The sequence below is a fragment of the Ictalurus punctatus genome, chromosome 10 (assembly GCF_001660625.3).
Source record: "Ictalurus punctatus breed USDA103 chromosome 10, Coco_2.0, whole genome shotgun sequence".
Lineage (NCBI taxonomy): Eukaryota > Metazoa > Chordata > Actinopteri > Siluriformes > Ictaluridae > Ictalurus > Ictalurus punctatus.
In genome coordinates this window covers 22,482,501-22,510,163 of record NC_030425.2, presented here as the reverse complement: position 1 = coordinate 22,510,163, position 27,663 = coordinate 22,482,501, and the positions used below count along the sequence as shown (strand labels likewise).

General features: G+C 38.0%; 1 protein-coding gene across 3 annotated transcripts in view; it reads right to left on the bottom strand.

Moving 5' to 3' along the window:
- LOC108271125 (myocyte-specific enhancer factor 2A) overlaps positions 1–27,663 on the bottom strand; it is a 33,861-nt gene that overhangs the window by 4,947 nt on the left and 1,251 nt on the right. The window contains exons 2-8 of one of the 3 annotated variants that reach the window (XM_053683268.1): positions 26,223–26,304; positions 18,861–18,929; positions 9,470–9,639; positions 4,192–4,395; positions 2,580–2,717; positions 1,554–1,734; positions 857–913 (exon numbers count right to left, since the gene is read on the bottom strand). In XM_053683268.1, the coding sequence (XP_053539243.1) occupies positions 857–913; positions 1,554–1,734; positions 2,580–2,717; positions 4,192–4,395; positions 9,470–9,523 (634 nt within the window). In that variant the 5' untranslated portion in view covers positions 9,524–9,639; positions 18,861–18,929; positions 26,223–26,304. The remainder of the gene's footprint in view (positions 1–856; positions 914–1,553; positions 1,735–2,579; positions 2,718–4,191; positions 4,396–9,469; positions 9,640–18,860; positions 18,930–26,222; positions 26,305–27,663) is intronic. The other 2 variants (XM_017478426.3, XM_017478428.3) reach the window with 2 other exon arrangements.

Genomic DNA, 27,663 nt, shown 5'->3' with positions numbered 1-27,663 from the left:
GAGAAACTCTACACAGACAATAACCTGAGTTCAGGACCGAACCTCACAAAGTGGACCTGTGAGCCGAACGCTTTGCTTTTTATTGCAGCATACTCAGTAAAATCATCTAACATTAGACCATTAATTGATCTACTTTAAATTCTAAATAAATGAAAACAATTTTGAGTGGCATTACGGGTGGCTTAAATCTGAGAGTCCCTGAGAGTCAAGACTATCGTGTGTAAAGAGATTGCTCTAATGTCTGGGGAAAGTTATCTCACATCCTGACTGCATCTATCACAAACAGGGTCGAGTCGGCTGGGTACAGTATCTCTCCATCTCTTTCTCTCTCTCTCACACACACACACACGACTCCTAAAAGTACTTGCCTGTACATAAGCATATTCTATGTGTATGTGCTATAGTTCGACCACAGTGCTGTAGCATTAAAGCTGCTGTACGTAATTTTTAGGGTTTTAGAAAAATGTACATTTTTGTAACGTTTATTGCTGTACACTAAACACGATTTAGGATTAATCTGATAGTTGAGATACACATTCACGTAAAGCTGAGTAATGCCTAGTAATGGTTGGCGTTTCTTTGTATGATGTATGCGTCTGGAAAGCATGTGCCAAATTCTGCAGCTTTAATCACAGTTTCAATTTCCAAAAAAATGAAATGTTACAACAGTGTCATCTGTCTGTGTTTTCTTCTTTGTTCTTTCCAAAAGTGTTAAAACATAAAGATCGCTATACTTGATGCTGTTGTGTATCAAGTATTAGTGGCGAGTCTTCAATTATAAGGGTGAAATTAAAACTGACCGTATATAACCACACGTGAATCATGTGCAATCAAAGTGTAGAAAGAAACAACTCACCTATCGAAGCGGAGTGGACACCGTTGGGTGTGTGGTCTGAGGAAGTGTGTACACCAGCTAAACACACACAAAACACAATCACAAAAATTAAACAAATGCCCATTTTTATGACTGTATGTAGGACATTAGTTACAAGATAGCAAGTTGCTTTGGTGCAATGGCACATTTATATTCTTTGTTTATCTATTCATTATTTCATCTTCTTCCACTTGGCTCACACAAACAATTAAGCAGAGGTCTCTAAGTGGTGTAAATAAAACAGTGAGAACATGAAGACACATAGTATTACAAAAAGTTAAAGAGTTCAGCCAAACAACAACAACAACAACAACAACAACAACAACAGAATCAATTTCCCACTTAAATGTACTTTGTTAGTGAAGACATACTTTGTGTCCAAAAGTAGTTTTCCACTGAGGCGATGAGACTGATGTTGCTAACAATTAAAGGAAGCTTATAGCCACCAGTTTAGCACCGTGTAAACATTGTGCTGAAAATGAAATCGATTTGGATTCAAGATGGCATTCACTACGGTTTTTAGTCTACCTTTACAAGATGTCATACTGTATCAGAAACCACATGAGCAAATCTTTTTTTATGATACTGAACAATTCGACCCATTTTAAAACAAGTTGTTAAAGTAAAGCATATAAGCTTCTCTTACTTGTTACATTAAGAGAATACAATACCACCTTACTTTCCCTCACGTAGAGCTGACCTGCGAGTCGTGTGTTCGGAGATCTCTGCAGCGTGTTGGAGGATGGAGACAGCATGCCGGCCTCACCCAGAGCCCCGATGCTGCTGTAGGAGTGGACACTATGCTCAGAGACTGGCAGTGCCAAAGGCATGGAGAAGCTCTGCTGAGACAAAACCGCCGGCTACCAGACAACCAGCGTGGTCAAGGCATTGAGAAATTCAGTTGAAAGAAGCTATGGAAGGTATAAAATGTGCCAGGGTGTGCTGTTATAGGAAAATAATCAACAACATGAAGCAGAGCTGCTGTTACCACACCCAGGTTGATTATTTTCCTATGGCAGCACATCCCAAAGTGTTTTATTCCTTTTACACAACAGCAATTTGTCAAGAATTACAAGTTTTATTTATTTCAGAATGACACGTCATACATACAGTACATATTCGTCATTTTTATCTGTGTATAGTCACATTTAATGTGCAAGTTAGTTCCTGCTATAAGTTTTACATTACGGCAGAAATAAACAGTTGTTCCCTCACCAGCCTCTTTTTTAAAAAATCACTTTTAATGGTAATAAGTTTAAAAAAGAAAAAAAAGAAAAAAGCTTGTCATGTTACTGAAAAAAACATAGAAAGCACTTAGTCATCTGTCCTAAAGACTTTCTGGAGACTCCTTAAAGAAACGTTAACCAAACTTCTCCTTACAGAAAGTTTCCCCATCAAAGAATCTCTGTTTTTCTTTGATAAATAAAAACAATAAGTTTTTAAAATCTGTTTATTATTAGGCTTAGATTATATGGAGTGTCCCTGTGTAAGTTGTTACTATAGAAACGATGGCGTATTAGAATGAGTGCATTAAAAATATAAACCTGTGATCTGCCTTGCAGCTGGAACTACTGTCTGAATTCAACAGTACTGTGGTATAAATAACAACTTGTTCCGTTTATTGATTCGTAAAATGTTCCATAGTCCATGTAAAGAAATTGAGCAAAGTATATGATGAAGCATGATTTTCTCTAACAGAACCTACCATTTTATGACTGCGCATCATGTTATCGAACTCTTCATTAATCTTCTGGTATTTCTCCTCAGTGTGTGGGGTGAGAACATACGGGCATGTGTCCACCTCTGGGCTCTCAGAACCACGCTGCTCCTTCTTGTTAAGGGCCTAGGGGAGAAACAGGAAGCAGAAAAAGAAATCAGGAACTGTAGGAGTTATCACGACTCATTTCAACGATTCATTCCACTATTTGCCATATTATATTATCCTTGCTGTGTTTCTTTAATCATGTGAATCTGTACTTGTAGTATAAAAAAAACAACCTGAAAATAAAGGCAACAGAAACTGCAACGCCTTCATAAGTCACTCAGTTGTTTTTTAAAAAATTTTTTTTTTAATGTGCCATTAGCAGTGGGCAAATACATGCCGGGTCTGCCAAAATCGCATGCCAAGTTCCCTTGGCTAAACGCAGCTCAGGTTTCCGTGTGTGTATTTTGGACAGCACTACGCATTTATTTTTAGAGTCAACCAATTAGTAGCACTTCCTTTCGATGTGTTCGTCAACACATGACTTACAGTAAGAAATGCCGTCTGCTCGTCTTGGTCAAGTCCCAACAGGCGTTACAAAATGTACATATTGATTTTGTGTACATATTGATTTCTCCCACATTCAGCCTTCGAAATGACTTCTATGATTGGTCAAATAAAAAATGCACTACCCTTCTGAAGTTCTTCTGGATCCGAAAATACTCTTTGCAACAACTGGTCCTGTGCTAATAATTTATAGGTCTCAGGATGCTGATGCCAAACTGTTTTCCTTCTCTAAAAGAGATCAATGGAACATCCTTGTAACTGAAATTTATTAGATTAAACAAGCAGCAGCAATAGCATAAGAGTACTGGCTCACAAAACCACACTTGCAAGGACAAACGGTAATGGACAAGATAATTTGCTAATAGCAAATGCTTGTGAAGGTCAGGATGGCCAGAGAAATGCCACGACGTGATACTAGTCTGACTGACAGACTGATCTTTAATTACTGAGGCATCAGGGCTAAATGGGAGGACGGAGTGTGCAGAAAATATACTGCAGCAGCAGCGAAAACAGTCTGCAAGCCTACACACTGCAGTTCTGTCTGCTTCATCCCAATATGTTTATCTATTTCGGTTTAAATTCATGTCATATTTCACGTGTTTTTCAACTGGTGTGACACAAAAGACGAGTCGGTGTGTCACGGAACATCAAACGTTACAAACAAACTTTTGTGGTCTCAAATAATCCCTTAACATTGCAGACAAAACATACATGTTAACATTTTTCAAGCTGCCAATTTTCCTTGATCCCAATCTGATCCCGATCTGATCTGATTTCTGATCACGATCACCTTTCAGTGAGAAACAAAAAAGAACACCATGCAAATCTGGTGTGCAGACCATACACAGTAAAATATAGATATACTTTCTGGGGCATTGGTGATTCAGAGGTTAAGGCTTTGGGCTACTGATCAAAAGGACACGTGTCCAAACCTTTCACTGGTAGTGTGTTAGCCAGTGACAAAGTAGGAAGGTGATATCAAATTGAATATATTGAACATCTTTTGAGTCTGAAACTTTGTAGCTCTGTGTAACATGCAACCCTTCACCTCGACAATGTCCGAGTTAGTCCGGCTCTCGTGAGGCTCGTTGTACTCGGTGTACTTGAGTAAAACCTTGTCCATGTCTGTGCTGGCGTACTGGAAGAGCTTATTGGAGCTGTTGAAGATGATGAGTGCGATCTCGCAGTCGCACAGCACACTCAGCTCGTACGCCTTCTTCATCAGGCCAAACTTCCTCTTAGTGAAGGTCACCTACAGCAGAACATGACAGAAAACAAGTGTTATTAGGGAAAAAAAAAAAAATTGTGTATACACACACACACACACACACATATACATACATACATACATACATACATATATATACATATATATATATATATATATATATATATATATATATATATATATATATATATATATATATATATATATATATATATATACACACATATATATATATATATACACACACACACACATATACGTATATATATATATATATATATATATATATATATATATATATATATATATATATATATATATATATATATATATATATAGAGAGAGAGAGAGAGAGAGAGAGAGAGAGAGAGAGAGAGAGAGAGAGAGAGAGAGAGAGAGAGAGAGAGAGAGAGAGAGAACAATCAAAAATCTCAGAAGCGCCACTCATCAAAATAACTCAACAGAACAAAAACATATAAAATGACAAGAGCTTTTGCTGCTAAATGCCACTCAAGCACCTTAAAATATCGCTTAAACAGCGCAAATCATCGCTCAATAACCATAACTACAAGAGATCTATTGATAAGATCAAAATTGAACCCCATTATTAAGCAATATGTAAGCTATGATGTTTCATGTTTCTGATGCCATCAGAGAATTTTTCCAGGTTAATGCACAGCTTCAATTTGAAATAATGCTCATTTTTTTGGCCAAACTATTGCTTTTAAACCCTACTGACACATACTGATGTTCTCTCTGTGCTCGTTCAACACTACAGCAGTTACGCAGGCACACCCCGTTCTTGTTCTGGACTGTAAAATTCATGTTCATGCTGCAGCGTCCTGCCCTTGGAGATAATAAGTGTGTAATGGCCTCATTAAGAGAGTCACGAGAACCCAGTTCCACTCCTCTGTTCGCACCAGTGTGACAGAGCACAGCTGTCAGGGTTGCCAGATCTCGTCATGTTCCTTGCCAATTATCACCCATCCCTGAGGAATGCTAAACCTGCCACCACTTCAGTGCTGAGGCGCGGACGGCACGGCGCTGCATGAACGCTGTCATCTGTGCCGGGCTGGTGCCATCAAATTCATCGCGAAAGACAGGTCCACGTCATTACTTTACAAATGCACGATTTAGAGAGGGAAGCACTTTTTTTTGGCCTTTCTCTAGCCATGCAGTTTAGCTTGTTATGAAATCCTGCGCTCAGCATTTCATAATACTTCAGTGACGCTTGACTTTGCTGTCAGCACTTTGTGGCCTGCTGAGTGTAAGGTTGCCGAGGGATGAACATTTTGGGGTAATTTCCATGGAGATTTATATGGGATATTAAATACAGGATGTTGGCCAAAAATATAATTTATCAGGAAGGTGTTACTAGTTTGTACTCTGATATTATTTATATGCATTTACTCCACAAAGCTGAAAGTGTCAATCTATCTGTATGACCGATTGAACTATAAATATCAATAAGGCACATACAGACAAGCGTTCAGCCGCCAACTAGATTGTGTGCAAATGTTAAATTATATCAATAACAAGGGCACAGTGCCACTGATCTGAAGCAGCACTTTTACAGAGCATCCTGCTGCGGTCCCCTCCCCACCTTTGTTTAACCGCACAACTCAGCTGGCCCGTACAACACAGGTCTGGCCTGACTGACCTCAATACTTCCAGATATGATAAATGTCCTAGTTCAAATGTGGAAGTTGTTCTGCACGGTGTCTGGGTCATAGATGAGAAAGGTTAGGTAATTATATGAATAAATTATGCAATATATATATATATTATATATATATATATATATATATATATATATATATAAAATTGATATCTATTACTTTTTATGCTTTCAAAAAATTTAACAAATTTAAAGTGTTTATTGTTACATTTTTTAAAAACTATAATGAAAAAAAAAGTCTAAGCCTGCTATTTCTAACTGAAAGCAAATGACATCAAATATAAACAAATATCAAACATTAAACAAGTGTAAGATGTCATTGTAACTCTTCTGGGTGATGTTATTCTGGATAATTTTGCACTTGAAAGCTTTTCTCTTATTTTGTCTTTTATTTCCTTTTTTGTGGAGGCCTTTATGAGACAACAGAGAAGTGAGAGTGGAATGAAATCATATAATATTCATGAATATTATTAATTTTATGTAAAATGAACAGCCTTCGGACACAGAAAAGACACGTCTCTTCTTCGAGCCATCTATAATGGGAGATACTCTTCTGGCTGTAGGCGTTTGGTTAATGAGTGCAGTAAATCCTTGGCGTCATGCGGATGAGAAAACGTCTTATGCTCAAAACTTAACTCGGTAAAAAAAAACAAGATACTATTTAAAAGTGCCACCTTATTGAAAATCTTGAGTCAGCATGAGTGAGTAAGTCAGTCAGTGGAGTGGGTGGTTGATTGATTGATTGATTGATTGATTGATTGATTGATTGATTGGGTGACTGAACAGGTGAGTGAGTGATTGAGATCATGAGTTTAAGTTCATGAGTTTGTGAGTAAGCAGGTGAGTGAAGGTGAACAGATGAGAGAGTCAGCATGTGAGTGAGTGAATAAGTGCATGAGTGAATGAGTGCATGGGTGAGTGAGCAGGTGAGTGAGTGAACATGTGAGTGTGTATGAGTGCGTGACTCAGTGAGTGAGTGAGCAGGTCATTGAGTGTGTGAGTGAGTGAATGAGTGCATGTGTGAGTAAGCAGGTAAGTGAATGAGTGAATTCATGGGAAAGTGAGAATGGGTGAGTGAACAGGTGAATGCGTGAGCGAGTGAGTGAGCATGTAAGTGAATAGGTGACTGAGGAAGTGAGTGATTGAGTGAGTGGCTGACTGAGTGAGTAAGTCGGTGAGGGAGTGATTAAATGAGTGAGTGGGTGAGTGAGTGACTGAATGAGGGAGTGACTGAATGAGAGAGTGGTTGAGGGAATGACTGAATGAGTGGTTGAGGGAGTGAATGGGTGAGTGAGTGAGAGAGTTAGATGCCTGGTCTGGGAGGTGCTTCGTGTCTAAAAAGGGCGCAGTGTATATCAAGCACATAATAAACCAAACTCGAGCTCTTCCAGACAAGATAGGGTTTGTTGTGCTGGTGTGAGGGTTTATATTTAGAGCACAAGGCAGCTTGGGTGGATTCCAGCTCGGTTCTGTGGCTTCATTTTGAGTGATGGCCATCAGGGGTTAGAGCGAGCACGAGAGAGGGAGAGAGACCGAGAGAGAGAGAGAGAGCGAGAGAGAGCGAGAGAGAGCGAGAGAGCGAGAGAGAGAGAGAGACGCTATATGCCTCCTCAGACTGAGTCTGACGGCTAATGAGAGATATGGAGCCGTTCGTTGCTCTAATTACTCCAACCACAGCACAGGGACAGCAGGTCCAGTGAGACCCGGGACAAGAGGTGCAGTGTGTGTGTGTGGGTGGGTGAGCCTCCTCCCAGTGCCACAGAGTCAGTCTGCCTCATACAGTCATCAAGCAGCCAGAGGAAAAAGAGGGATCAGTGCGCAAGAGTCTAACATACCAGGACACAGTGGTATACAGATTAGATTTCTTATTAAGTATTTCCCCAGTGCATCTCCGAAGTGTCCATCAAACTCCATATATATTAATGGAACTGTAATGCAAAATTATACATTTTCTTTAAAATTTTGAATGTGTAAATGATCAGTCCAGATTTGCAGGCAAAACATCGTAAAACAACTAGTTCTTTGCATTTTTATTAGCAAACTACATAACGGCAGTGTAGAATGTATACTCTAAGCGTTAGTTCCCTGCGCTCACTGGCACGTGTATACATTCATATAGCCATGTTTACAGATTGGGGAATACTCTGTGATTTTTGAATGAAAACAGGAAAATATTTCTCTATTTTACAATTTAGCTACAAAAATAGAATTGCAAATAGAATGTTCAAATGAAATGAAAAATGGAATGAAATTCAAAATAAAATGTGAATGTATACTGCAACTAGACACCAAAACATACAGTAAGACATTTAATTAACAAACAAATTCTCAAAACGCAAGATACTGTTATAAGAGGCAGTTATAAAAAAAATAATAATAATAATTAAAAAAAAAAAAATTCAGCATGTAAGTTATTAAAGTTATATCCCATACAGGAGAGATGCAAATTTCTGAACTGCTGTGTGATTAATATAACTGATTAATATTTGAAATGTGATTTTTTTTGTCCTATAGGTATGCAAACTTCTTTTACTTACACGTGCATATTGTACTTTCAGAATTAAGAGACCATGGCTACTAACCTACTCTGTGTAGATTTTACATCCTTATAATATGATGGCTTCCTAACATCCTGTCAACATAATATCAATGGGCTCTCACTATACAATTGTTGTTATAGTTACGCTACATGTCCGATGTATTTGTGGACACCTGGCCGTCACACCCACATGCGTTTGTTGAACATCTCATTCCAGATTTAGTTGCCCTTTTCTGTTATAATAACCTCCACTCTTCTGGGAAGGCTTTCCACTAGATTTTGGAGCGTGCCTGTGGGGATTTGTGATCATTCAGTCACAAGAGTATTAGTGAGGTCAGGCACTGATGTTGGGTGAGGAGGTCTGGGGTGCAGTCGGTGTTCCAGTTCATCTCAAAGGGGTTCAGTGCGGCTGAGGTCAGGGCTCTATGTAGGACACTCCACTGTGCAGAGAAAATTGGCAAACCATGTCCTCATGGAGCTTGTTTTATGCACCTGGTCATTGTCTTTCTGGAACAGGTTTGGGCCTCTTAGGTCCAGTGAAGTCAAAATGTAATGCTACAGCATACAAAGGCATTCTAATCAATTGTGTGCTTCCAACTTTTGGGGAAGAACTACATATGGGTGTGTGTGTGATGGTCAGGTATCCAGGTATCTTTTGGCCATATAGTGTACATCTCAGAAGGTTGTGTCTCCTGCTGCTTCTGTTGCCTTGAATCTAAAACTAAAATCTAAATATTTAGCAGCCTAATATGAAGCATAATAATAAGCCAAGGAGTTTATCATCTCATTTAGAGTCTAGCCAGCCAATCAGAAATGAGTGTTTTCTGTGACCTTGGTATTAACTGCTATAGTGATGGTCAGTATAAAGATAAGTAGCTCACCTGTCTGTTTCGCTCATCAACGATGCGAGTAATCTGGATCTTCTTCCGGCCCATTCTCGCCACCTTGATCTTCAAAAAAAATCTGGAGTTCTGTGTAATGTGGTTGTGGACGTTTTGTCTGCTAGCGTGTCATTAGAAGAACGTAACTTTTCCCTGGTTTTATCCAAATCCTACAAAAATAATAAGAAAAAAAATAATCAACTAAATGAAGTGCTTGGTTAACCTAAAATATACATAAGTCTCTTGCTGTTCCACCAGTCATAATATGGAAGAGAAAGTAATAAGTCAGAGGTGAGTTAAGTGTTGTGAGCCAAATTCGCAGTGATTAATGTGATAATTACACATTAATAGATAATCATTAATAGATAATCATTAATAGATAATTAGTATTCAATCAGCAATATATTGGCAACATACTAGACTCCTAATAAATGTCCAGTATCCTATTAGTCTATCCCTCTTCATAGTTATATGAAGCATAGTAGTCTTTTATTTTTCATTTTAAACTGTCTCTTGATTTCATGTTACACCATATTACATTTGACAGTAAACACTATTATCTACTTCAGTCCATATTTTCTATCCCTGATTTCTTTCAAATCGGTGGTCTAGGCATTTGTAAAAAAAAAAAAAAATTAATTAATTAAATTCATGAATAAAAAGTCCCTCCAGGATTTTGCGATCACAAAAAACGAATGCAAAATCAAGCAAACTCCATAATATTTGGAGGAGATTACAATTTTTCAAAATTACCGCAGATTTGAGCCAAGACGCATCATGTGACATTCAGCCAAAGCCCTCTTCGATTCATGTGCGTCGAACATGAGTACAGCTACTAAAAGGTTGCATTTACCAACAAACATCACTGCCGTGCAAAACAATTTCGTGCAATTGCAATTTCGGCAATTCAAGTAGTTTTCTCACACAAACACTCCTCAGGTGTTTTTGTACTTTGCCCCTTCTACATCTCAAATTTTGGAAAAAAGCCACAGCATTTTTGGCCACAACAATCACACAAAAAAACCTCCTCGAAATCCAGTGTGGATTGTATAAGTAACGCCTCAAACTCTTTTACTCAAAACTCTGGCAGAGGTGTGAACTACGCACAGGTAATTTGCATAATCTGAACATATCGTCCCCAGAAAATTGACTTAAGCATGTGCGTAACCCAATTCTGAATAGGTACGTCTTACGCGGGATCTTTTGACTCAAGTCATCGATTCTGAATACAGCCCACTGGATCTATGACCTCAGGGATAATGCATGTAGATGATCATACAGTGTGATAATGAATAGCCAGGTACATCACAGAGCTTTAGCTTTAGCCTGTGAATGGAGCAACTCCAAAAGAATTATTAAATAGAGAGCAGAAAGACAAACTGAACTTCATTATCAAAGCAAAATGTAGAGATCGGCTTTGTGCGTGAAAGTTTATGGTTCCTCAAACTCCTACGCGGTGTGAAAACCGAACCACGGTTTACAATAGCAGCCTTCAATGAGGACGCCAAGTTCGTCCAACAATGAGCAATACTTGCATAATCAGCGGCTCAAGCCAAGAGTGCCTACAATGTAATATGTCATTTTCCACTCAACTCGCTCAACCTCAACTAAAAAACCAGCAACATCCCACACACTGAGTCCTGCAGACGCGCCATTGTTCCACAGTAATTACTGTTCTGAGAGTCAGCAGGAGCTGCAGGAATTTACTGCGCTCTGAATGTAATTGAAAATGTCAGATGAAAACAGTGGGTTATATTTGGAAGTTTTAACACTTGGTGCCTGATGAATGTTTTTTTTCGGTCGGTGGTCTGAAACTGAACTGCGCGAGACGATCGCATCTCAGGCGTGTTAGAGTGAGCAACAGCAGCTTCTGTCTCAACCGTTTTCACACCTTCCCTCTCATCTCCTCCGTTACCAGGGCAACAGATGAGATGCCATTAAACAGGACAGCCAAGTGTGGTTAAGTATGACGGGGTGTGGCTAAAATAGAATGGAGAGATAATTAGCATATTCACACATGTATGCTATGGATTCTCACGCTGCTTTGTAGCAATAATGTTAAGAATTGTGGTATTTCTTGAGCAGTGAGAAGCCAAACTCAGTTCAAAAGGCCAATGAGAGGACAGTAAGATGAAATGATAACACCTGTGAATGCAGGATTTAAGGTATGCATAATTTGATTACTGCTCTGTAGATGAAACAATACAGTTGTGCTCATAAATTTACATACCCCTTGCAGAATCTGCAAAATGTTAATTTTTTTTTTAATAAGAGGGATCATAAAAATTGCATTGTGTTTTTTATTTATTTATTTAGTACTTCCCTGAACAAGCTATTTCACATAGCAGATGTTTACATATAGTCCACAAGACACAATAATAACTGAATTTACACAAATGAACCAGTTCAAAAGTTTACATACGCTTATTTCTTAATACTGTTTGTTGTTACCTGGACACACAGTGTTCCAGATTGTGTTTATGTTTTGTGATAATTGCTCATGAGTCCCTTGTTTGTCCTGAGCAGTTAAACTGCCCACTGTTCTTCAGAAAAATCCTCCAGGTCCTGCACATTCTTTACTTTTCCAGCATCTTCTGCATATTTGACTCCTTTCCAGCAGCAGCTATATGATGTTTAGATCCCTCTTTTAACACTGAGGACAACTGAGGGACTCATAAACTATTATAAAAGGTGTAAACATTCACTGACGCTCAAGAAGGCAACACGATACATTAAGAGCCGGGGGGTATATTTTTATTATGTGTTCTGGGAAAAATTTAAATATCTTATGTAGCTTCTAAAGGGCAGTACTAAATGAAAAATATGAGCTTTAAACAAAATAATAATTTAGTTGCAATTTGGTAGTGTTGCAAACTGGAACTGAATTGTACTTAATTAGGATTATGTATCATAATATTGAAGAGGGGGAAAACAACCACATATTTTACTGATATACCTTGAACACATCATCCCCACAATGAAGCATGGTGGTGGTAGTACCATGTTAAAGAGCTACCCTTGGCCTCTTGGTTGCTTCTCTGATTAATGTTGTCCATACCTGGTCACGGACATTTGGTCAGAGTCAAATTTGAACCATGTTCTTTCCGTTACAGACTAATGAATTTAATGGTGCTCTGCTGGATGTTCAAGTTTGGGATATTAAAAAAACAGTCAGGTTCCATAACTTTTTCCTGGTCTTGTTTTGATAACTATAACTTTGTCCTGGTCTTGTTTTGATAACTATAACTTTGTCCTGGTCTTGTTTTGATAACTATAACTTTGTCCTGGTCTTGTTTTGATAACTATGTGGTCTTCATGATGCTGATTGTTTAAGCATGTTCTCTAACAAACTGCAGCGCCTTCCAGGAACAGGTGCATCTATATTGAGATTGACAGTAAACACTATTTCCTACTTCAGTCCATATTTTCCATCCCTGATTTCTTTCAAATTGAGGACCAGGCATTTTTAAACAAACAAACAAACAAACAAACAAACAAACAAACAAACAAACAAACAAATAAATAAACAACACCTCAAACTCCTAAAAAATCTGGCAGAGGTGTGAACATGCTCTGCATGATGAAACTTAAACTTTGGGATTAAAAAAAAAAATCCTGGAGTTTTTTTTATTTTCAAATAGCTATGTGGTCTTCATGATGCTGATTGTTTAAGCATGTTCTCTAACAAACTGCATGCATTTATACTAAGACCATACAGACTTTACAGGGGGTTTTACAGCAATGGGGGCAAATACTTTTGTAATCACAACTTTCCACAATGTAACTTTTTCTATTCAATTCAAGTAGGTTTGCATTGTCATTCCTCTGTATAGCTTGTATACATATAACCATATTGCACCATCCCACCCCTACAATATTTTGCCCTATTGTGTGTAGATTTATGACACATAAAGGACCCAATTAAGTCCATTTCAGTTTCAAGCTGTAACACTACAGAATGTGGAAAATTCATTTGGATTATGAATTACGTTCTTCCTCAGCACATAGTTTGGTAGAAAGTGGAGCCCAAAGTTGGAAGGCAGACTTGTTTGTTCTTAGAAGTGATTTGGATAATCAAATTTTTATACATCTAATTTTTTTTCCACAGTTTTAAACAGCAATTTTATGACACCATCTTTATAAAAATGACAATGATTTAGACCAGTATTTTTGCATAATGTTGTTCTCCTCTCTGTCTTATAGATTAGCCTCATTACCTCCAGTGAAAAAGAGAGGAGGCAAACTTCAGACACCAAGCAGGCCTCGGCTGACTGACTACATCTAGGGGGAAGGGGGGAAAACAGTACAGAAATCCTACAAATTAGATCGATAATTGATTGATTGATAGATCCTTAAATAGATAGACTTTATTAATCCCACAAGGGAAATTGTTAAAATATTAAAAAAGAAAATTCACATATTGGGTTTTGAGAAATTCTGATTTTCACTGTACTTTATAAGCACTAGTTTATATTCTCACAAGCGAATGTGTGCACTTATTCAAGCTGTGTGTGAATTCCTGGCACTGTGTGAAAAGCAACTACTGCCATAAGTGTAATTCACACCTCACATGCTGTCATTTAGAAAGAAAAAAAGAAAAAGAAAACAACCTCACAAACATGTGCTTCACAATCTGTTAATAAGCTCATAAGTGTTCTGGTCTGGGAACGTGTATCTCCCTGAAAAAGCTTTAACATGTGCCACCAGGGTGACGGTTATATAAAGGTCTAGCTCTAGAAATCTTGAGATCCACCGGAGATGAAGCAGCAGCAACTGACGGCATTTTAGCAGGCAAATTATGAGCTTGTCATTCCTGACACATACATATAACAAGGTTCGTCTGTGTCTTAGCGATGCACTGGAATTTCAGTATTTTAGCTACATTTGATCTATTTGCTTTTTGTTTGTTTTTTTTAAACCTCATCTCCCCCAATTTTTAGTCTTTGTTAATTACAAACCAGTAGTAGAAAGAACTCTTTCATTTAAAAAAGAAAAAAAGAAAGAAAAAGAGGTGTCATGTATGACCACAGTTACTATACACACAGTTTAAAACTGTTAAGAGAAGCTCCTTGTAACTAAGCAAATCTGAAGTCTGTATTCTCCTGAATAAGACAAAAAAATTGCCAACTCATGTACATCAAATGGGCCACATGGGAAGGACAATGACCATGAAAAAAAACAAATCATATGAGTTGAATAGCACTTTCTTTAAACCAATCTGATCCAACAGAGCTACAATGAGCTTATCAAAAGTCACACATCCTGATTACATCCCATTCCTTGGCATATCAGCATTCTAGGGTCGATTAGGCTTTATTTCTTGCAGCGTGGCTTATTTACACAGCTACACGAGGGAGGTGTAATCTCATACACATTCAGCTCATAAACACACTCGTGGGCTTTTGGGGAAAAATGGATGCAGCATGCTTGAGCACACTGACGACTGTATGCTGAATTAACCACAGTTAACCATCGCTATGAAGTGGCTATGCGTTTTCTAAAAATGGACAAGTACTCTAAATTCTGCACTTGGCACACTGAACTAACTGCATGATTACAGCTTCAGAAAGAGGCATTTAGAAGAAAATGCAAACAGTTTTGAGAGTTTAGTTACGGCAAAGTAACTATACACACTGAGTATCCCATTTACTCCCAGCTCACTTCACTCACTAGCACCACTCTGGGAGGATGTGAGCTTCATCTGAGAGACATGAAGCCATTGCCTGCTTCCAATATTACAGCCTGATAGCGGAACCTGAACTACTAAAAATGTAATGTTGTAGCAAGTTACGTAGTTTCAACATTCAGACTGTATATACAGTGCTGAGAAAAGGTTTTTGTGTATATCTCATACTAAATAGTTTTAGATCTTCAAACGAAATGCAACAAAAAACAAAGGCAACCTGACTAAATACACCATACAGTTTTTATTTTTTTATTGAAGTAAAAAAAGTTATCCAATACCTATCACCAATGTTAAAAACTAATTGCTCCCTTAAAGATAAAATCTGGTTGTGCAACAAATGCTTCTGATAACTGGAGATCAGTCTTCCACTTACTTCTAGGACTAGGATTTACTACTACTTTGGATTTACTCCTATGCTTTGGATAACTGGTTTGTTGCATAATCCAGTTTCGCCTGAGTTTCAACTTATGGACTGAAGATCGGACATTCTCCTTAAGGATTTTCTGGTAGAGAGCAGAATTCATGTTTCCCTCAATTATTGCAAGTTTCCCAGACCCTGAAGCAGCAAAGCATCCCCACACCATCACACTTCCACCACCATGCTTGACCGTAGGTATGATGTCTTTTTGTTGAATTCTGTGTTTGGTTTACGCCAGATGTAACAAGACCCCTGTCTTCCAAACGGTTCCACTTTCAACTCCTCAATCCACAGAACATTCTCCCAAAAGGTTTGAGGATCATCAAGGTGTGTTTTGGCAAAATTCAGACGAGTCTTAATGTTCTTCTGGGTTAGCGGTGGATTTCACCTCACCACTCTTCCATGGATGCTGTTTTTGCCCAGTGTCTTTCTGATAGTGGAGTCATGAACAGTGACCTTTATTGATGTAAGAGAGGCCTGTAGGTCCTTTGATGTTGTCCTTGGTTCTTTTGTGACTTCCTGGATGAGTAGTTGTTGTGCCCTTGGAGGAATTTTGGAAGGTCAGCCACTTCTGAGAAGGATCACTACCAAAAGGTTTTTCCATTTGGAGATAATGACTTTTTAACCAACTTCATGCTGTTGAAAAAGTTCTATTTAAGTGTTGATTTGATTGAACAGGGTTTGCAGTAATCAGGTCTGCTTGTGTCTAGTCCAGCTGAACCCCATTATGAATGCAGTTTCATAGATTTGGGGAATTATATATATTATTATATATAATTATATGTATATAAAATATATATTATATGTCATTATTAATAATAATGACAGGGACAGGCCAAGATGGTATTGGATAACTTTTGGCTTCAATAAATAACATTATCATTTAAAAACTGTATTTTGTGTTTACTCAGGCTGCTTTTGTTTTATCTTAGATTTTGTTTTAATTTCTGAAACAATTTAGTACGAGATATACACAAAAAAGAGTAAATCAGTATGGGGCAAATACTTTTTCACAGCACTGTAGTACTTGAAATCTTTTGGACCTTGTTTGTGTGCGTCCATGAAATCGACAAGGTTCCAGGGTGTCCCTATAATTATTTTGTGGTTATATTATATTATTATAATTATTGTAAGTTGCATTTTCAGTTGAATTTGGGGAAACCACTTGAAGATTCGTTCTGTAGAACTATTTCAATTGCTTTTGTCTGATTGTTCTTTGCAAACAGCTGAAAGTCTGATTTGCAATGGGGGTTGAATACGTTTGATTGCAACTGTACAGGAGTTGAAAAATCCCTAACCTAATTCATTGTTTAAAAAAAACAAACATTTTTTTTTTATTAACAAAAAACTTTCAAAGATTTTTAAAATGGAAAATGCAAAAAACAAACAAAACAAAACAAAACAAAAAAACCCTTAGATCTTTGTCTAACAAATGTAATATTTTTTGAAGGATCCCTACAGTGCAATCTGCATGGGCTTTTCAAATTTGACTTTATTATCTTTTTTAAAAAAAAATTATTATTCCTTAGTATTCTGTAATTTTGTATCATTGCCTGGTTCGTGAAACTACTTGATACTGATGGTACCATATTGTTCGAAAGTTCTATTAAAGTTTTTTTTTTTTTTTTTTTAAAAAACAACAACTATTAAATAGTTTATACTGTTCAATAAATAATTTATCCTCAATAATATTAATGGAATTTACAAATAATTGACCAATTATTTAAAATGTTTGTAATAGAATATACAAACAATATGGCATATTTAATTTTAAAGATGTGTAAAGGTTTGCTTTTTAAAATAGTAAAATTATATAGAGTTACATTTATTTCATTTTAGTAATTTTATTTTGTCTTGTTGTACTTTTCTAACATGGCATATTGTTTGTATGTTCTATTAAAAATGATTTTAACAGATATACAGTACAAACTATTTCACATTTAAATTATACACATACTATACAGAAACTATTTAATCAAAACTCTACAAATCATTAGTTACACACAATATTTAGGACCAACTATACACCCCGACTCTCTGTCAAATGTACGTTCAACTGGTACAGCTCACTGCAGTTCTGTACAAAGAGCTACCAGACGCCAGTCTGATTGAGCTAAAGACTCCAGAGGAAAACCCTCCTTCCCACACAACAGGGTGACCTACGCTCTCTCGAATGGCTGTGGCGCATTAGAGCCTCAAACTCAAATCTCCAGACAGTAAGACAAACTTTTATACACAAGCACCAGGCAGGGGCTCTGTTGTTGCACAAGTTTATTATTGATGAGATCATTGTACCTAATAATCTGGCAAGAAAACGCCATCCTGATCCAAATGGATGTTCATTTGGCATGACAGGATATCAGCGAGACATGACTGAATAGCGTGACTGCACTGGTGAGGACATGTCTGTCGTAAATCATAATTTTACTTTGATTCATTCTAAACTAAACGGCAGCCTCCCGGTCTTGCATGGCGGCTTCATGCTAGGCCTCGCTGACTAATTAGGCATAGTGTGAGTGTTTTCCACTGTAAGTGGTGAATGACAAAGCAATGCTCAGAAAAGATTAAAAGCATCTGGGCTTAATTTGAAAGGCGGGAAAAGTGTAATTATTTTCTCGGAGCCTTCAGAAATTCCACAATATTTACACATTTTCCAAGATTAAATAAAGAACACCTGCATATCTAATTAGTTCTGCATAATACGACATGGTTTAACTGCTGTATAACCTTTTATTAGTGCCGGCACAAAAAGCTTTTCTCTCCTAGAAGAGGCTGAGCTCATGACGGAACGGAGTCACGCTGCCCTGAGCTGAACACTTTTCATGTGTTTAAAATAGAGCACCATATGCTGGCTCTTCCAATTACATTTCCACTACATGTTCTCCCATTGGTCTCTGTCTGTCTCGGTCTCTTCTCTAGAAGAGCTGAAACAGATGTCAGGATTAAGCCAGAAGACAATGAAACACTGATAAAGCAAAGTTACTAAACTCACAACAGTAGCAGCACTTTAACACCCACTCAGGCATGCCCATTAACGGCTGACTGATATGAACATTACTATCTGACCAATATTACAAAAAGAAACCAAATAAAAATCATTAATAAATATCATTTTATATGGAGAGAAAGGCAGCAGACACTAAGGACTTTAAAGTCCCCGTGAAATGCCCTGAAAGGTGCAGCATTATTCAGTGTGTTGATGTAATTTCCACTGAAACAAGAAGTCAGGGCGGGACATATCAAGTGGCTCCTCCCGCTTTTACAATAGCCAATAGTGTTTAGCTTACCTCACAGCCCGGGTTAAGCCGTAGTTGACAGTTAGTTTTTATAATGCTGGGGGTGGGACGCTTCAGATTCTAGAGAGAATTTGATTGGATAGAAAATCTGATGAGACGCTGAAGTGCAGAATGATGTCATCATAATTGTTGATCCGTATTGGTGGTAGAGAGAGAGTGTACATTTTGAATGTGTATATCTTCTAAATATGAATTTTGTCATTGTTTTGGAGCAAACTAGCTTATAGATAACCTTAACGCTGACATATTAATAGTAAAAGCCACAAAACTTCCATTTTAATTTCATGGGGACTTTAAGTTAAATAGAGTGTAGAGTCTGATGCAGTATTTCATTAAATTTTTTTTTTTTTTTTTTTTTAAACGCTACACTAGCACCCTATAGGGCTTTTAGTTTGTCCTTCTGGAGGAAATGTAGGATCTCCCTTTCTGAATTAATTAACTACTAAAAGAACCAGTGGAGATAAACAAACATATTATATAACGGTCTATGACTGTGAAATTCCAAAATTAGAACAAACATCATATCAAACAATCGCAAGTTCAAATCCCACACAATCCTTTCTGAGTGTCATTAGCACCCTCTAGCACTTATGGAAAATTTGATTGATGTACAAAATAAGGACACATTCAGAAAAACGATCTTCCTATAAAACATTTGCAGAGAAGTTAAACGAGGTTCTTCACTGGTGCGACTTCCACTGCTGCCTCGTACAGATTTATTGGCCGACTTGTATATCAGTCAGGCTATACCACTCGTATCATTGCACACCTAAATCTTTAGTGCATCTGTACCACATTAGGGATTACCAGGTTTTACTGTAGTGAGAAAAGAACGGAAAGTTGCATAAAACTATATACTGTAGAAGCAGATTCACTAAGACTTTCTCTCATCTCCATCTCATCCTATATAAGGTATTGCTGTATATCTAAGCATTTATTAACTGCTGCTCTCAGACTTCCATTGTGTGAGATTGGAGGCAACAGATGTGAATCAAGGTTTCATTCTTTTCCTCAGTACAGGGGAAATAAATTGTCAAATTTCCTGTTTGAGGTAATCACACACACGCTATACACACTCTGACTCCAGATTGACTGAAAAACACTGGAGTATTTCTTTATTGCTTATTGCTATTGCTTAGTGTATTGCTGTTGCTGATGTACTTTTTATCACGTTGATCACGTTTAATAATGTTTTTAACACTACTTTTTAGGTTTCTCCTCCACCTATTATGGTTTTTCAAATATTGCCTTTCATGTAGTGTGTTATAGAGCTGTTTGTGAATGTAAAAACGTCTGCAAAGTTTAAAAATTCAAAGCGCATGACAAACGGAGTTATTGACTCCCAAAAGAAGGAACCGATTCTGAACAGCTGAAACGAGTCGTTAGTGATTCCAGACTTACTTCCTGTACTAACGTACGTAGGTTTGTAAAAGAAAGCAGATGGAAAAGATGGAGCTGAAAGTCGTTATAGTAGTGGGCGTTTCCTTTTTGACACACGCTGACAGCGGTAGACCAATCACAACCGACTGGGACATCGGACCAATCAGAGCAGAGCATGCTCTCTGAAAGGAGGGGTTTAGAATGAATCCTTTAGAACGGTTCATTGAACGAGTCGTTTGTGACACTGGGGGGGAAAAGGTAATGCTGCAGTTTAAATTATGAGCACATTAAAGTGTTTTTTGATCTTGGATGCATGTAAATCTATTGTATGAGACCTTTTAATCAAAATTAGGCACGTTTCAAAACCATAATAGGTGTGCTTTATCCATGTTATTACATTTATTATTGACTTCTTATAGGATATTAACCTATTTCATTAAATTGAATGGATTTAATTCCAAGTGGGGTTATAAATAACGTCAACTTTTATTCAACTTGAACAATGTGATCTGAAATTAAAAAATACAAAATTTATATGAAAAATGTAAAAGAAATGTATTATTATTCTTAATAATAATAATAATAATAATAATAACTTTTTCATTTTTACAAAAGTGCTCCAATAAATTCCCAGAATATTATTGTACGTACTTAAATAATAAGCCTAATATTTGAATAATCTGATTTTATTAATAAAATAAATCTGTGTGTAGGGGATAGTGGATTGTTTTTAAGTTAAAGAGTCCTTGGCTGTAAAAAGTTTGAGAACCTCTAGTTCAACCAATTTCCTACTGTTAAACTTATAGCTGTAAAGGTGTTACGTACAACCCGATTTTAAAACAGCGTGTGTTAGAAAAAATACATTAAGCATTCTCTTGCTTCAGCAATCACTGTTGTTGTTCCTTTTCCCCCCCCTTTTTTAAGAAAATTGCAGAAATCAGTTCTGCTGCTAAAGTCTGCATTGATTTTAACTTGATGCTTTGAGCCTCCAGCGACTCATCTAAGAGGTTTTTCTTGAGCTAATAAAGTATTGGAACAACCTCACAATGCATTACGAATACCATGTCGTGTCCTGCTCTGGTCGTGTTGTATGTTTATTGTTGGCCTGAGCTAGCTAAGGTTATTTTCTTCAAGTATTTCATTTGACGTCAGTTGTTAATGTGTATATGAATAAGAATAAAGTTGAATTTAATGAAATGAAAAGCATCTTAAAGAGATTCTCAGTCAGACCAGAGAGATGTTCCTACACCGTCTGACCACTTCAGACTTTACCAGATCGTTTGATTTGGAGACCTAATTATAAAGTATCCCCTGGATTTTACAGGATTACTGTTTCCTTCCAGTTGAAATTTGGACCTCTTTGCACTGAGAAGGCTCCTTTTCATGTTAAGGCTGAGTAAATAGAGCTGAAGACTCCCTATTGCGAGCACAGCCGTAAACACAGTCCTAGACTCTACTCACACACACACACACACACCCTCCCCCCCAACCCCCATGCTCTCTCTGTATGAACTCGCACACTTTTTCCTCAAAGTGTGAGAAACACATCCCGGTTAAAGTTACTCATTTAAAAGAAAAAGTCATCTGAGCAGTGACGGCTAAAACCAAATATCTAGCAATAACTTAACAATCAAACTATTAGCGTTGAGCAATGCATTATATCTTCAATGGCATTATAAGAATGATGTGAGTAAACTAGTAGACAGCATTTCCCATCCATAATGCTCTACTAGATTCATGCTTTCTTTCCTCTGTATACCAAAAAACAACAACAAAGTAAACAACACTAAATTTAAGGTATACATTATGTGGAGATGACGTTCAGATGGTTATCACAAACAACATGGTGTAACTGTGGAGAAAATACACATGATGTTGATAGAAGCTGTGTGAAATCTGTTGACAAACACGCTACGTGACTCAGCTTGTGACTGGTCATTACACTTGAGTTGTGCCCAAGATGATTTCTTCTCAAATGGATTTTGTGGAATGCAATCTTCTTTCGATAGTTGTGGAAATTGTCATGAAATTTTATTAGCGTCACCCGCAGTACTGGAGCACTCGTACACAATGGCCAATATGAAACTGCAGAGAGTACGCAAGCTTCTGAGCTCGTGAGGGCACACTAGCTAGCCAAACATATGTGAACACCCATACGTTCTTGTTGAACAAACCTTCCAATCTGGAAAGCTATTTAGAATATTGCTTGGGGATTTGTGCTCATTCAGCCACAAGAGCATTAGTGGCGTGTGGCGTGTTGTTGGTTGAGGAGGTCTGGGGTGCAGTCAGTGTTCCAGTTCATCCCAAAGGTGTTCATTAGGGTTGAGGTCAGGCCTCCTTGCAGGACACTCGAGTTCTTCCAGTCCAACTGTGACAAACCATGTCTTCATGGAGCTCGCTTTGTTCACAGGGACATGGTCATGCTGGAACAGGTTTGGGTCTCTTACTTCCGTTAATGCTATCGTAGGCAGAGACAATCTAGACAATCATGCACGTACAAACTTTGTAGTAAAAGTTTGGTGAAGACCCACATACAGTATGGGGGTCATGGTCAAGCGTCAACATACTGTTCATACAGTATAGTGTATGTAAGTTTATCCTCACGCATCCGTCACCGATGACCTCTCCACTTTAAGCACGCGTAGGTCTTTCACTTTCTGTCCTCTGTCTTTTTGTGTAATTTGTACTTTGTTTGGATAAAGTGTGTTTAGTCTATCTATAACCTCGTTTGCATTCAACTGTGTCAATTACGAAGCCAGCTGAAGCCCCAGTGCACATGAAATCTAAAGGGCGTTCACGCTGTAATGACCTGACACGACTGTCACGGACAGGCTGCATGAATCTATAATCTGAGCTAGAAAGAAAAAAAGCTTTCTAAAGCTAGCCTCACTACTTCTTCATTTTGCGTATTTTTACAACAGTTGTTGGTACTGTTGTGCAATTTGTACCAGCTGCCTCTGAGTAAGGGGACGCTGTACAAAAAAAAACAAACAAAAAAAAAACATGCAATGACTATATTTACATTATAAAGTAATGGAGTCATAGCCTAATCACATGAGAACCGAAGCAAATGCATGTTTACCTCCAATTTTTACTCCTATTGAATGCTACTCTGTCGATGTTTAATATCGCTCAGAAAGTAATGAATGTCATTAATATGACATTATACATTACTAACTCCCTCTCACATCCATCTCTACAGAATGCGTGATCTAAAAATGCTAATGAAAACACCAACACTCTCCTATAGGCCTCCCTGTAACTAGCAATGTTTGCATGTTTTGGTGAACTATTCCAGTAATGCAACCTTGCCATGCGACGTGACATCACATCACCTGCTACACTACTGACCCTCTTAGGTCAAAGGTCTCAGCTCAGGCTATTACCAGAGTGAATAGGATTGGTCTGAGGAAGAGGATTAGTGAACGGCAATCGGATCAGGACTGATCCACACTCCACACAAGGTCAAAGGAGTGATGGCCCTGAAACAAGTCGGCAATTGAAGTAAAGGTAAAGGCAAGTGAAAAGGTCATGTTTGAAGAGCTGCTTGCGGTGTAATTAATTATAAAGTGCGCTCTTTACAATACAAGCATCCAAAGCAGTGATGAATCCCTTAGCTGCAAACCTGGATGGTATTAGAAAATAGATTTAAGATGTAATAATTTTCAGAGGTGACCTTAGATTTTTCTCATTAATTAAGAAGATTTGGGGGGAGAAGCAGGGCTTTTCCAGAATATACAGAACAGTATATCTTGTGAAATTTTTAATCATGGCTAAAGGAACAGTGTGTACTAGCTCCAATGATTTAAATAAATATTCTACAGTAAAAGAGATACAAGGCTTGTGTGATTTTAACACCACCGCACAGCTGCAGGATCCCAGGTTCGATCCTGAGCTCAGGTTACTCTCTCTGTGTGAAGTTTCTGTGTTCCCCTCATGCCCCTCATGTAGGTTTCCTCTGGGTTCTCCAGATACGAAATTCCACACAGATAGTAACCCGAGTGCAGGATTTGAACCAGGGACCCTGGAGCTATGAAGCCACAATACTACCCCCTGTGCCACCCAGATACCAATCATGTCATGGCAAACACTTGATGACACTCGAAATACTTTTCTAACTGCTTGAAATGATTGTTTTTAATAACGCAGTTTTACTAAAAAGAGACCTTTTATGGTCATGTCGAACCACAAAATGATAGCTTCTCCACTACAATGTAACCAGACTGCTTTTGGATCACCTACAACACTGTGCCTCAGCCAGCTCCATATACTCAAGCCTCCAAAGTATTTATTCATTTCCACTAGTTTCTCCAACAGTCATTTTCTCATAAAAGACCCGTTTGAGTCCAAACATGTCTCCCTGTATATACATATTCATTGCAAGTGGAAACCGAATCTGACATTAATCTGACAGTCTAAAAACACGAATATACACCACATCAAAGAATTATGCAAAATAAGACGAGGGAGAGCTATTTCTTGTTTTATATCAAAACGTATCGTTTCCTGTCAGTAGAAGAAGGGAAAAAAAAATCCACGATCTGATTTTTTTTGCGATGTAAAAATACCCGAGGAGCCTGAGCTTTAGACCCTCTTTCAGGTTCTTTAAGTTGTATTAAGAGCTGGTCAGGCAGAACTCACTGGTAATAAAGTGCAAAGCGTTTTTTTAGGCTTGTGCCAAGGCACGGTGCCAGACCTCGATCCCTCGGGTTCGGACGCCAGCGCTGGATCTTAACAGTAAGGGCAGTAAAGATCCCACTCAGGTCGCCTTCCAGATCTAATACACAGCTTGATTTGGCAAGCACAGAGGTTTCTATTTCCAATCCACAAAAGCCGGCTTCATACGACTACAGGAAGGCAGATTGAGGAGCTAATATTTGGAGACAATTTTATTTGATTTCTGTGTTTATTGAGTGTAGTTTTTGACTCGCGGGGAACCTAATTAGCATCAAACGTGCGGAGCGGCGGTCAGACAGGAGGCAGCCAGAGGGTTTGGTTTCAGAGGCAACATGAGGCGAGAAGGAGGGGGGAGAAGGTTTAAATTCAGAGCTGAATTAATTCCTAAAGCGGTGCATGTCTGAATAATATCAAAATTGAACAATATCAAATGGTATAAAACATTTTTAAAAAACATTGACGCATGTATATCAAACACAGATAAGGTGAGTGATATGTTAACATTCAGCTCCTTGTGTTATAAAGCAGCAGTAGCTCAGTAGTTAAGTGTTTGTGGCTGCAAGGTTGCGAGTTTAAGTCTCAGGACTACCAGTTGAGATCACCGTTGGGTCCTTGAGCACGAACCTTGACCCCCAATGGCTTAGAATCTGGATTGATTTTATACTTAGACTTACAGTATAATACAGTTTCGCTAAACAGCTTTGGCCAAATATGCAAATGCATGACTGCATATTCAATCTTTTTTTATAATTACACTACAATAACCATATTCACTTTAAACTCTGCCATTTAGACTTTATTTGTATCTTCTTAAATGTAGCCCTCTAATTAAAAAAAAAAAAAAACACTATTTTTAAATTTTTTTTTTATTTACATTTTTTTTTTTTACAGCTTTCTTCAATGTACAAAATACAGTACTTGTCCTTACAGCTGAAAATTTCTGATCTTACAAGAAAGTATTTTTGCTGGTTAAATGTGCCTGTTTAATCATATTTCATTGATTGAAATGTTCAAGTTGTTTGACTAAAATGTTTTTGCCCTCATCTATAAATGACAAAATCACACACAGGATTAAGTGTCTACGCTGAGCTGCTTACAATATGAATTACAGTATAGAAGGAATTATACATTTATGGTAAAGTTGCAGTAAATGCTACATTTAAAAAAACAAAAAACATTTTAAGATACTTTCCCTGATACTTCATACGAAAACCTCCTGCCTAAGTAAAGCTCAATTCTTACAGAATCTATGACAAACAAAATCATTTATTCTAAATAAATGCTATAAAATCTTACCAAGAAAAGGCTGTCGGATTAGAGTGAAAGTTGAAGTGATGATGTGATGATGATCCGCCTTCTTGCTCTTCCTGAAACAAATCTTCAAGCAAATAAAAAGAGAGAGAACGTGTGAGAGAAAAGTTTTAAATATTAAGGAATGACACGTGGTACTTTTATAGTTGCATGTTGCAGAACATCCTTTAGTCCAGTTACAGTGCTTCCTATTATCACTTACGTTATAGCAGCCATAAACGGTTGTTCCCACAACAGCTTTACCTCTGACTGTTACAAAGCACTGACACAGGAGACTCCTTTTGTCCTTACAGAAAGCTTCACCTGTCAATCATTATAAGTTTCATTCCGTTTATTATTAGACTTGGATTGTACGGAGCGTCTGTCAGATTATGCTGAAAGAGGAAGAGAGTCTTCTGAAGTGACTTTAATAAAATAAAATTGTTTTATTAATCATCATCAGCGTTGTTCATGCATATGAAAAAACAAATGCAGCTTGTTACTGAGAAAGAAGACAGCTCTTGATCGAAAAGACTTCGGCAGTAAACTTTAGCTCGGACACTGGAGACTCCTTCATCCATCCAGTTTCCGTACCGATTATCCTACACAGGGTCACGGGGGAGCCTGGAGTCTATCCCAGGGAACTCGGGGCACAAAGGACACCCTGGACAGGGTACAAACCCATCCCGGGGCACAATCGCAGACACATGCAGACAATTTGGAAATGCCAAATCAGCCTGTAACGCATGTCTTTGGACCGGGGAAGGAAACCGGAGTACACGTAGGAAACCCCCGAAGCACGGGGCGAACATGCAAACGCAGACCTAGATTATGTGGCTTGTCCATGTCCCTGTGGATGAGCTGTTACTATAGAATGGATAACTTATTCGAACAAGCGCGTTAATATAAACAGTCAGAGCTACTGTTATAAAAATGTAACAACACCTCCTGACCCAGTCAGATTCAAGAATTCAACAGCACTGTGGTATAACGCAAAATGTTGCGTAACTTATCATCAGCCCAAACCTAATTCAATTCGATGATAATGATAACAGCTCACGAACGAGCGGAAATGAATTTAAACTCGGCGTACGGTTATACGCTTGTGTTATACCAGGTGCTACCTCATGATTTAGCACATGCACCGCGATGCACGTCATTTGTGTGCAGCGGGCATCACTCAGTCTAATCAGATTGGTCCTGTGCTCTAAATCTCAAGCAGACGGCGTGAGTTTCAGCGCTAATGTAATAGACTCACGGCTATTAACCTCAGGGAGCATCAGGAATAACGAACACAGCGTACAAACACACTCAATCGAGGCTATTTCCAAACCACACAAATCTAAAAAAAGGCTCTTGAAGGCTTGTTGCTATTTTTATTGCTGGTGAAGCCAGTTATAACTACATCATTAACGAGGCACAGAGCGGATGGGGAATAAAGCATTAC